The 12,147-nt window shown below is 42.5% G+C and overlaps 1 protein-coding gene across 1 annotated transcript in view; it reads right to left on the reverse strand.

Annotated features, from left to right (window-relative positions):
- The window catches only part of CFAP54 (cilia and flagella associated protein 54), a 383,858-nt gene that overhangs the window by 54,708 nt on the left and 317,003 nt on the right, over nt 1-12,147 (reverse strand). The window contains exons 59-61 of the mRNA XM_044280574.1: nt 10,733-10,841; nt 7,585-7,708; nt 3,573-3,671 (exon numbers count right to left, since the gene is read on the reverse strand). Coding sequence (XP_044136509.1) covers nt 3,573-3,671; nt 7,585-7,708; nt 10,733-10,841 — 332 coding nt within the window. The remainder of the gene's footprint in view (nt 1-3,572; nt 3,672-7,584; nt 7,709-10,732; nt 10,842-12,147) is intronic.

The raw sequence follows: 12,147 nt of genomic DNA on the forward strand, positions 1-12,147 counted from the left end.
GACAAAAATGTCAATCTTTCATGGACTCAATATGCCCCTCACGGAATACCTTGGGGTGTCTTCTTTCCGAAATGGGGTCACATGTGGGGTATTTATACTGCCCTGGCTTTTTAGGGGCCCTAAAGAGTGAGAAGAAGTCTGGAATATAAATGTCTAAAAAATGTTACGCATTTGGATTCTGTGAGGGGTATGGTGAGTTCATGTGAGATTTTATTTTTTGACACAAGTTAGTGGAATATGAGACTTTGTAAGAAAAAACAAACAAAAAAATATATATATTTCCGCTAACTTGGGCCAAAAAAATGTCTGAATGGAGCCTTACAGGGGGGCGATCAATGACAGGGGGGTGATCAGGGAGTGTATATGGGGTGATCACCCCCCCTGTCACTGATCACCCCTCTGTCATTGATCACCCCCCTGTAAGGCTCCATTCAGACGTCCATATGTTTTTTACGGATCCACGGATACATAGATCGGAACCGCAAAACACATACGGACCTCTGAATGGAGCCTTACATGGGGGTGATCAATGACAGGGGGGTGATCAGGGAGTGTATATCGGGTGATCACCCCCATGTCATTGATCACCCCCCTGTAAGGCTCCATTCAGACGTCCGTATGCGTTTTGCGGATCCGATCCATGGATGAGTGGATCCGTAAAACACATGCAGACGTCTGAATGGAGCCTTACAGGGGGGTGATCAATGACAGGGGGGTGATCAATGACAGGGGGGTGATCAATGACAGGGGGGTGATCAGGGAGTGTATATGAGGTGATCACCCCCCTGTCACTGATCACCCCCCTGTAAGGCTCCATTCAGACGTCCGTATGCGTTTTGCGGATCCGATCCATGGATGCGTGAATCCGTAAAACACATTCAGACGTCCGTATGCGTTTTCCGGATCCGATCCATGGATGCGTGGATCCGTAAAACACATGCAGACGTCTGAATGGAGCCTTACAGGGGGGTGATCAATGACAGGGGGGGTGATCAATGACAGGGGGTGATCAGGGAGTGTATATGAGGTGATCACCCCCCTGTAAGGCTCCATTCAGACGTCCGTATGCGTTTTACGGACCCGATCCATGGATGCGTGGATCCGTAAAACACATGCAGACGTCTGAATGGAGCCTTACAGGGGGGTGATCAATGACAGGGGGGTGATCAATGACAGGGGGGTGATCAGGAAGTCTATATGGGGTGATCACCCCCCTGTCACTGATCACCCCTCTGTAAGGCTCCATTCAGACGTCCGTATGTGTTTTGCGGATCCGATTCATAGATGCGTGGATCCGTAAAACACATACGGACATCTGAATGGAGCCTTACAGTGGGGTGATCAATGACAGGGGGTGATCAGGGAGTGTATATGGGTGATCACCCGCCTGTCATTGATTACCCCCTGTAAGGCTCCATTCAGACATCCGTATGTGTTTTGCGGATCCGATCCATGTATCCGTGGATCCGTAAAAATCATACGGACGTCTGGGGGGGATCAATGACGGAGGTGATCAGGGAGTCTATATTGGTGATCACTCCTCTGTCATTGACCACCCCCCTGTAAGGCTCCATTCAGACGTCCGCATGTGTTTTGCGGATCCGATCCATGTATCAGTGGATCCGTAAAAATCATACGGACGTCTGAATGGAGCCTTACAGGGGGGTGATCAATGACAGGGAAGTGATCAGGAAGTCTATATGCGTGATCACCCCCTTGTCATTGATCACCCCCCTGTAAGGCTCCATTCAGACGTCCGTATGCGTTTTGCGGATCCGATCCATGTATCCGTGGATCCGTAAAAATCATACGGACCTCTGAATGGAGCCTTACAGGGGGGTGATCAATGACAGGGGGGTGATCAATGACAGGGGGGTGATCAGGGAGTCTATATGGGCTGATCAGTGGTTTATAAAGGGTTAATAAGTGACAGGGGGGGGTGTAGTGTAGTGTAGTGGTGTTTGGTGCTACTTTAGTGAGCTGCCTGAGTCCTCTGGTGGTCGATCCTAACAAAAGGGACCACCAGAGGACCAGGTAGCAGGTATATTAGACGCTGTTATCAAAACAGCGTCTAATATACCTGTTAGGGGTTAAAAAAATCACATCTCCAGCCTGCCAGCGAGCGATCGCCGCTGGCAGGCTGGAGATCCATTCGCTTACCTTCCGTTCCTGTGAGCGCGCGCGCCTGCGTGCGCGCGTTCACAGGAAATCTCGGCTCACGCGAGATGACGCCTATTGGCGTTAGCGTAGCCTGGGAGAGCCGCCGCAATGACGCCTTTCGGCGTTAGCGCGGCGGCAAGTGGTTAAAGGCAAATCATAAAAAAGTAAGACTGAAATTTGCCAAAATGCATATTGACAAGCTACAGAGCTTCTGGAAGAACATCCTTTAGACAGATGAGACAAAACTGGATCTTTTTGGCAAGTCACGTCAGCTCTATGTTCTCAGACACAAAATGAAGCATACACAGAAAAGAACATTGTACCTACTATTAAACATGAAGGAGGCTTGGCTATGTTTTTTGGCTGTTTTACTGCATCTGGCACAGAGTGTCTTGAATCTGTGCAGGGTACAATTAAATCTCAAGACTAACAAGGCATTCTGGAGCGAAATGCGCTACCCAGTGTCAGAAAGCTTGGTCACGGTTGCAGGTCATGGGTCCTCCAACATGAGGTTATGACCCAAAACACACAGCTAAAAACATCTAAAACTGGCTAAAAGCAAAGTATTGGATTACTCTGAATTGGCCTTCTATGAGCCATGATCTAAATTCTATTGAACATCTGTGGAAGGAGCTGAAACATGCAATCTCAAGACGGCACCCTTCAAAACCTGAGACAGTTGGAGGAGCAGTTTTCTCACAAAGAGTGGTGGGCCAAAATACTGTGGAAAGGTACAGAAGTCTCATTGAGCGTTTGAGAAATCACTTGATTGCAATGATTGTCTCAAAAGGTTGTACAACAAAATATTAAGTTAATTGGTTAGCTTTATAAATTATTTTGTTGAACCACAATTCAAAAGCAGTCTGATTTTCATTAAGTGATTTTCAATACATTTTTATTTATTATTACTTTTGACAGTTTCAGTTTATTTCAGTGACCATTGTGGGTTTTTCTTTCTTTAACGAGAGGTACCAACAAAATGCGAGTGAAATCTGATGTTTTTCTGAATAAGTCTAAGTGGCTTAGCTAGATATGCCAGATAGAACAAAATATTGGAAAAATAAATTTGAGAGACCTATTCAATTTTGTAGAAGATCAGGATACAGACTGTTCCTGGTAAGAGCATGCCTTCCATTCTTTTTTATCTTTTCTCTTTGAAAACAGAAAAACCCTCTACATTTTTGTTCTAGGTTCAATGAAAGGTGCATAGGTGATCTCTTGGATATGACGGAACTGAGCAGGATGTCGTTAACACTGCATAAAGTCCTTTACATTTTACTGAACTTTATCAGCACTCAGCCAATATATATATGAAGTCAAAATCAAAGACACTATATGTTCTTTATCAAAGGATTGCTGTGTCAGACAGTTATTAAACTAGTACAGAGAAAATATAAAAGCATGACAAGAACCTGTGTGGCGGCTCTAACAGCAATCCATGCCAGCAATCTGTATAATTCTGAAGGGCTCACTGTTCTCCTTCCACCACCCTGTTCCATCACTTTATCCACCTAGAAAAAAATATAAATGTTTAGCTGACAATAGTCCTTCTGGGGTTTAACCAATAATTGATCTCCCCTTTAACTTTAACAAGCCATCCCTAATACACAGATACAAGATATTAAAGGGAGTCTGTCACCTACTTTATACATATTAAACTGTCATCATTGTCCTGTAGGTGATATAAATAGTTAACAGATCGTACCTTTGTTTCTGTTTTCTGTGTATCTGATGTTGAAAAAACTATGTTTGATGATATTTGTTAATGACTTGCAAGTGCCCAGGGGCGTTTCTCACTGATGCAAGTGCCCATGCCTTCCGGAGACTGCCACTGATTTCTCATCCCATGTATCACTGTAAGACAGCCCAGTGTCGCCCAGTGTCCTTACATCACTGACTCTGCTCACGTCACTGTTGGTACCAGGCATGTGCCATACACTGCCCACTGTGGGCAGCTGCATCAATGAACTGACTTCACATACCTGACCCCAGCAGTGAAGCAAGCTGGCTCAGGCTTTCGGAGGGCAGAGTCAGGGACTCTCTGATATAGTGATACATGGGAGGAGAGATCAACGGCAGTCTCTGGAGGGCATGGACACTTGCGCCAATGGGAAATGCCCCTGGGCACTTGCAAGTCATTAGCACATTTTATTAAACTTTGTTCTTTCAACAACAGATACACAGAAAACAGAAAGAAACTTAACAGTTTGAAAACAGAAAGAAACGTAACAGTTTATATCGCCTACAAGGCAATGATGGCATTTTAATTTGTGTAAAGTAGGTGACGGCCTCCCTTTAAAGAGGTTTCCAAGCTAAATATAAAATGAAAATGGTCTTTAAACAGAAGAATCATACTCACTCCACTTCTCTCTAGCTTCTTCCAGTGCTGCTCTTCAGCCCTCCCTGTCGCTGATGTCATCTTTCTGGCTGCAGTGGTGATGTTCCGTGCACACAGGTCACCAGGCAGCCAATTACTGGCCTCAGCAGTATATAGATTGTCACTGCTGAGGCCAGTGATTTGCTGAATGGTGACCTGTGTGCATGGAACATCATCCCCGCAGCTTGGAAAACACGCAGCAGTGAGGAGGGCAGAAGCACAGCGCAGATAGGGGCAGGGGAGAAAAAATGGAAGTAGAATTCTTTTGGTGTATTAGACCATTTACAGGGGGCTGCCCCAGTTTTTATTTAAATCAGACAACCCCTCTATAAAGGTTGCAGCACAAATAAATATTAATTTGCTCTGTGATATTAAGTAAAACATAACTTTTCAATTTGAATAATAATTAAAAAAAAAAGTGTATGTGACAAGCTAATGCGGTTATATAGTTGTTATGATGTCCCCTGGTGTTGATTTGATTTACTAGCAAAATGTCCAGCGCCAGTGGTAAGTAGCTCAGTCAGAGCACTTGGATCCTCTTGTAAAGGGTTATGGAGTGACCCCTGCACGCCGGCCTGTGCTAGAATTGATTTCTCCCCACCAGTCCTGAGTATATCACTTAGACATTCTGGGGGGTAGTCAAAAGATTGCAAGCATGTAACAGCAATATCCAGAAATAAAATAAAAAAAGGATTACAGCTGGAAAATTGTTTGGCCTTATATACAGGCCTTGGAACATGACTTCATGACTCCATCCAAAACCCAAATCTTTTCCATAAAAAAAAAAAAAAAAAAAAAAAAAAAAAAGACAATACAGGCCAGCATACTGGTTGGATGGGTGAGAAGTCTTTGACATGTGCCAGTAGAAATAAAGTGTAGTCTGCCAAGTTGGCGTCTGGAGTCTTATAGGCCAGACAATGCTCCCTAGGAAAAAGGGCATCCTGTGGAGCATTGCCTGGCGTGTAAGACTCTCTATGGAAACTTGGCAGGAACTTTATTCCCACAGACAGTTGAAAAATTGTTATGTTTTGCCTGATCTAACAGAACATTTAACAACATTTAACATTTAATCATGGGACAACCCTTGTAACATAGTAAATGGATTCAGTTTGACCTTTGGTGCCGCATGTGAAACAATCAGCCTTCACTTGGCATTTTTCTCCTGCAACACGTGTTCTGAACCACCGTACCATGCATTACAACTATGTTACACTCTGCTAAATGTTAATGGCTGAACGTCTACATTTCTCACTTCCCAATTCTCAAACACATAAAAAGACATCCTGCACATGGAATTCTGTTACACAGCTGTATTACGGAGAATTTGTACACGGCAGATTTGCTGTCTCATTCATCTGAATGGGGCTCACAGAAATCCATGAACATACTTCAGAAACAAGTCTGCCACGTGTGAATGTGCCTGAAGGCTCTGAATAAGCACCTTCATTTGTAGACAGTAAATGCATTTTGAAACACCCAACAAGAGTTTAAAAGCACGTGTCTCTTATAATGTTACTAGTTAGACCCTAAATGTCTGCAGGCCTAGGGCAACAGGCCCATGCCAAAGATCCTTGGCCCTGAACCTGGGAATTCGGTTTTATCCGTTTATTATTTTATGGAACCTTAAAAGGAGTTGCTATGCCTAAGGCCTCATGCACACGACCGTATTTTTTGTCTGCATCCAATCCACATTTTTGGAACCCATTTATTTCAATGGGGCCACATCCGTGTATCCATTCCAGCAGCCCCACAAAAAAGATAGAACATGACCTATTGTTGTTCCTTTTTGCATACAAGAATAATACAGTTCTACTCGTTTAAAAAATAAATAAATGGCGGTAATAAAATGGCCCTATGCATTTTTAAAATAAATGTATCCGTTTTAAGGACAACAACATAGGCATGAGCCCTAAATGAAAGGACTGTATATCCATTTGCAGTCTATCCCTGTATGTATAGGAACGGCTGTGTACATTGTGTGCAGGGGCAGACTGGCCATAGACCTTACAGGGAAATTTCCCGGTGGGCCGATGCCCAGAGGGCTGCCTGGGCATTACTCATTGCCGGCCAGTGGAAGTTTTTGGGAATGTATTTTGTACTGCTGGCGGCAGTATTTTGTGATGGACTGTGGTATAATATGATATTGCTGGTCCTGCCTTCCATCAGTTTGGACCCAACTACAAAACAGGGGCCACTTTTAGTATTTTTTCCAGGGCCACTTTAAGTTCCCAGTCCGCTCCTGATTGTGTGACTTTTGGCACATAAAATAATACACATACTGTATCAAGAGCTAAGCACACGTGGGAATAGATTGAGGTCCTCGTGAAGACCCCTATCAAATAAAGTGAGTGCTACAGGGGGTAGATCAGAGTGGGTCAGCACTGCTGAAATGTATCTAGACTAGCAGCATTTTCTGCTGCTCCTTGCGACTGAAATTTTTATTATGAATAGTTTGGGGCCTGGAGACCTCAACTTAGACCTTATGGTGCTCAAGATAATATTAGTAATGCACACTGCATCTAAAACTGAAATATTCATCATATTCATATACTCATAATATCTATACATGCTCATAAACCAATGAGATTCCCCATTTCATTATTCATTTTCAGGGATTCGCAACCTTAGGCACTCCAGGTGTGGTGGAACTACGACTCCCAGCATGCACAGTTGCTTGGCTGTTCTCAGAACTCTCACAGAAGTGAATGGAGCATGCTGAGAGTTGTAGTTGCACAACAGCTGGTGTGCCGGAGGTTGCGGAAGGCCCATAGCATTTTTCTAGACCTCACACACCATGCTCTGATAGACTGGATCCTGTATAAATACAGTATCTGAAACGTGAGTCATAACTTACATAGAAAATTCATAACATCAAATGCTTTGCACAGTATACCGAAATGAAACCCTCCATTATAAAAATGAATGTTTTGTGACACTAAACTACCACTTGCTTCTCTTCAGAAATACACAAAATGAAGTGAGACACATCTTACGGTAAAGTGTGTAACTATTTAAAGCTAACAACTTCAGAGAAATGTTAGTATTACCTTTCGCTTAGGGGCGGTAGGTGTTTTCGGGTCGTGTATATATATAGTATCCATTCTGTTTGCCTCCAAACTGGACATGTGCAGATATACAAGGGCTATCTCAAGATAACATTTCCTCATTAAACTATGGGTAGAAAATAACCACATAAAATATAATTAGTGAAATAGTTGCACAAAGTTATCATCAAAATTATATATTTTAAAGGTTTGTAGGGGAATAGTTAATCTTCAGTTAATAGTCACAGCGTGTCTCAGTAAGTGGAAGACTAATACTTACCTGCTCCGGTCCTCTGCAATGGCTCCACCTTGTCAATAGGCATGAGCACATGCTGTGCTGCAGCCAATGACTGACTTCAGTGGTGACTTGCTACTTGTTGCCGTGTCACCGCTGAAGCCAGTCATTGGCTGCAGCGGAGCATGTGATCATGCCCATGCTACACTGAAAGTAAACAAAGTCGTGAACTGGAAAATGGACACGGTGGAGCCATCACAGAGGACCGGAGCAGATGAGTATCAATCTTTCACTAACCGAGTCATCCTGCAGCCATTAACTGTAGAATAATTTTTCCCAGACATCCCGACAGTTAGGCCTCATGCACACGACACTCGACAAACCACGGATCCGGAAAATACAAAAACCTTATGAGTGCAATCCACATTTTTCTCACTCCCATTACTAGAAATGGCTATTCTCGTTCTATATTTTTGTGGAAAACACACATATAACATCTGTATGCTGTCTGTTTTTTTTTTTTTGCTGTCCCATAGAAATTAATGGGCCCGTGCGCAATCTGCAAAAATTGTGAATCATACACAGATTCAAAATATAGTCTTGTACATGAGGTTGGAAACACTGACATGCAGGTTTCTTACTGCCCACTCAACAAACTGTGGACAGCAAGCGTGCTCGGCTATTTTCAGAAGTCCCATAGTGGCCACCTCTCCATTCACCTCTATGGGACTACCAGAAATAGCTGTGCCAGCGCTCTGCTAATTTTATAAATCCCATAGCAGTGAATGGAGGGTAGCCAGGCAAGCTTCCACTTCTCTTCAGGGGGACCATTATGGAGATAGGTGCGGGTCCCTAGTGCAGGTCCCTAGCAATATGCCATCAAAGTCTGAGATGAGACAGCTCCCCTTTAAGGAGGATACCAAAGACAATCTGATAAATCCTACTTGACTGCTATGTACCTGCTCTATTTTACAGAGATTGTCGGGGTAATAAAATTATTTAGAAAAGCCCCAGCATGGTGCAAAGATAGAAGAAAATCATACCCCCCTGCCTTCCATTCTGATGCTCTCTGTTTCCTTGTGCTACCTGACACCCAGGAAATGATTACTCAGCCAGTAATTGGCTGAATGGTTATTTTTTGCACGTCAAGAGGCACCAGGAAGTAGAGATCGTGGGGGCATGGGGAGCATCAGAACAGGAGCGCTGGAGAATCAGTGAGGTACTCTAAGTATGATTTTTTTTTACATACCAAATTGAGGCTTTTCTAAGCAATTTACCCCACTTCGACAACCCCTTTAAAGGGGTTGTGTCACTTCAACAGATAGCATTTTATTATGTAAAGAAAGTTAATACAAGCCACTTACTAATGTATTGGTATTATCCATATTGCCACCTTTGCTGGCTGGATTCATTTTTCCATCACATCATACACTGCTTGTTTCCAGGGGTTACGACCAACCAGTGGTGGTCGTGCTTGCACACTATAGGAAAAATGTCAAACCTCTCTGGTGGCTGGGACCATGGCACTGCATATATGCTGCTGCTATTTCCTATAGTGTGCAAGCATGACCACCACTAATGGATTGCAGAGTGGTCGTAAACATGGAAACAAACAGTTTATACTGTGATGTAAAAATGAATCCAGCCAGCAAAGAAAGCAAAATAGCTGGGCCCGCTATTATTTAACTTATTCATTAATTTGCAGATGACACCAAACTTTGTCATACAGTCCAGTCTATGGAAGATGTTAATAAATTACAAGCTGACTTGGACAAACTTACTGTTTGGGCCTCCACTTGGCAAATGAGATTCAATATAGATAAATGTAAAGTTATGCACTTGGGGGAGTAAAACTGGGAGAGTCACTTGTTGAGCAGGATCTGGGTGTATTAGTAGATCATAGACTAAATAACAGCATGCAACTGCCTCTAAGGCCAACAGAATTTTGTCTTGTATTAAAAGAGGTATGGACTCGCGGGACAGGGGTGTAATATTGCCACTATACAAAGCGTTGGTGCAGCCTCAACTGCAATACGCAGTTCAGTTCTGGGCACCAGTCCATAAAAAATATGCCCTGGAGTTAGAAAAAGTACAGAGGAGAGCAACTAAACTCATAAAGGGCCTGGAAGATCTTAGTTATGAGCAAAGATTAAATAACTTATTTTGTTTAGCCTTGAAAAAAACATCTAAGGGGGGACATGATTAACCTGTACAAATATATAAACGGACCATACAAAAAATATGAAGGGAAGCTACTCTGTGTTAAACTCCCTCAAAAAACAAGGGGCCATCCCTACGCCTGGAGAAAAAAAGATTCAGTCATAAGAGGTGACAAGCATTCTTTACAGTAAGATCTGTGAATCTCTGGAATAGCCTGCCGCAGGAGCTGGTCACAGTAATTACAGTAGATGGCTTCAAAAAAGGTTTAGATGACTTTTTAATTCAAAATAACATTAAGGCTTATGACAATGTATAGAAATCTTGTTCTACACACTCTTTCCCTTTCTAAAAGGAAGCTGGACATTGATCCAGGGATCGATATAGCAGGATTACAGGTTAGACTTGATGGACTTTTGTCTTTTTCCAACGTTGTAACAACTATGTAACTATGATAATAACAATACATTAGTAAGTGGCTTGTATTAACTTGCTCTGCATAACTTAGATTGTGAAGCAACCCCTTTAAGGTTATGGTCACACGTGGCAGATTTGCAATTTACAAGGATGCGCAGTGTAAAGCGCTGCAGATCCACACATTTAATTGAGCTGATCTGCACTGGGAGTATCTTACGGCTTTTCCATACAGATTCTGTGGGAATAAGAAGCATGCTTTTTTAACTTGTGAAAATTCTGTGTCATGACATTTCTTGATAGATCTACATACATACATATACGATCTACGTACTTATGTCTTACCTGAAGTTTTGATCATTAACACTGCTTATGTTAATTGCATCTGAGAAGGATTTGATGGCACAGGACTTTTCATGGTCTCCTAAGACAAACATCAGGCGTTCTATCTTACCTAGAATAATATACGTATATATGCCATAATAATTACCGGTACTAGAAATATTTTTTTTTATATTATGTTAGGTCAAATATTTATGTAAAATAAATGCACATTATTAAATACAACATTTTTGATGGTCATTAGCTACATTACATACACGTCATCAAAGTTTTATTTGTGTTAACATGGATATCTGTTAATAAAGATATCTGATCAGTGATATCTAAACATGGCAGTTAGGACAGGATACAGTATGTAACGCAAAACAACCTTACACACTTTCATCCTTCTCTATAACTAAATTCCTGGTCTCTATGTCCATTTTATTATCTGTTCTTTTCCTCCACACTCACCGCCCTTTTACCCCTCCATTTCACACACTCCACATCAGCCCCTCTCTCCTTCCCTCCACTATGTACAGCTCACATGCTTTACCCACCTTTCTGAATCATCTGTCCCAGGTTGCAGCACAATAGTCTCTCTTACAAATTACACAGCCACCTGCTCTTTCTCTTCATACTTTTGTTTCTTACTTCAGGGGATATCTCTCCTAACCCCTGCCCACCATTTTCTAATTTCAGCCCCTTCCCTATAGAAATCCTGCTAATCTCAAACATTTGTTGTATGTCCTTTTGCCTCTTTTAAATGTGTGCTCTTGAATCCACGGTCGGTGCGTAACAATCTACCCTATATTACCAACTTCTTTCTTTTTAATTCTCTTAACGTGCTGGCCCTCATAGAAACTTGGATTCAGCAATCTGACACTGCTATTCCTGCTACTCTTACGGTGGCCTACATTTTTTACATACCCCCAACATACATTCGCCCAGTACAATCACTCATTTTTCCATCTTTTGAGGTCCACGAGTGAAACTTTTTCTTCCTTTCTCCCTCAAATTGGCAGTTATTTACCAACCCCCTGGCTCACCCACCCAGTTCCTGGATCACTTGGCTGCCTCAGAACCACTAACTGTAATTTTGGGCGACTTTAACATACCCATTGACAGTCCTATCTCCTGTCTGCCTTCTAGTTTCTATCTCTAACCTCCTCTCTTTCACAACTTTCAAACTCTCAGACGTATAAAGACGGTAACAGACTTGACCTAGTCTTTTTCTGGCTGTGCTCCATTTCTGACTTTACTAATTCTCCTCTCTCGCTCTCTGACAACAAACCTTCTCACTTTCACTGTCACAAGCCCTCATTCATCTCCACACACTCCTACTTATCAGAAATCTACATGACATTGACACTAGAAATTTACATCACTGTCCCCAATCTCATCCCTCTCCTGTCCAGAACTGGCTGCAAAACATTATA

This window comes from Bufo gargarizans, chromosome 2 (genome assembly GCF_014858855.1).
Source record: "Bufo gargarizans isolate SCDJY-AF-19 chromosome 2, ASM1485885v1, whole genome shotgun sequence".
Lineage (NCBI taxonomy): Eukaryota > Metazoa > Chordata > Amphibia > Anura > Bufonidae > Bufo > Bufo gargarizans.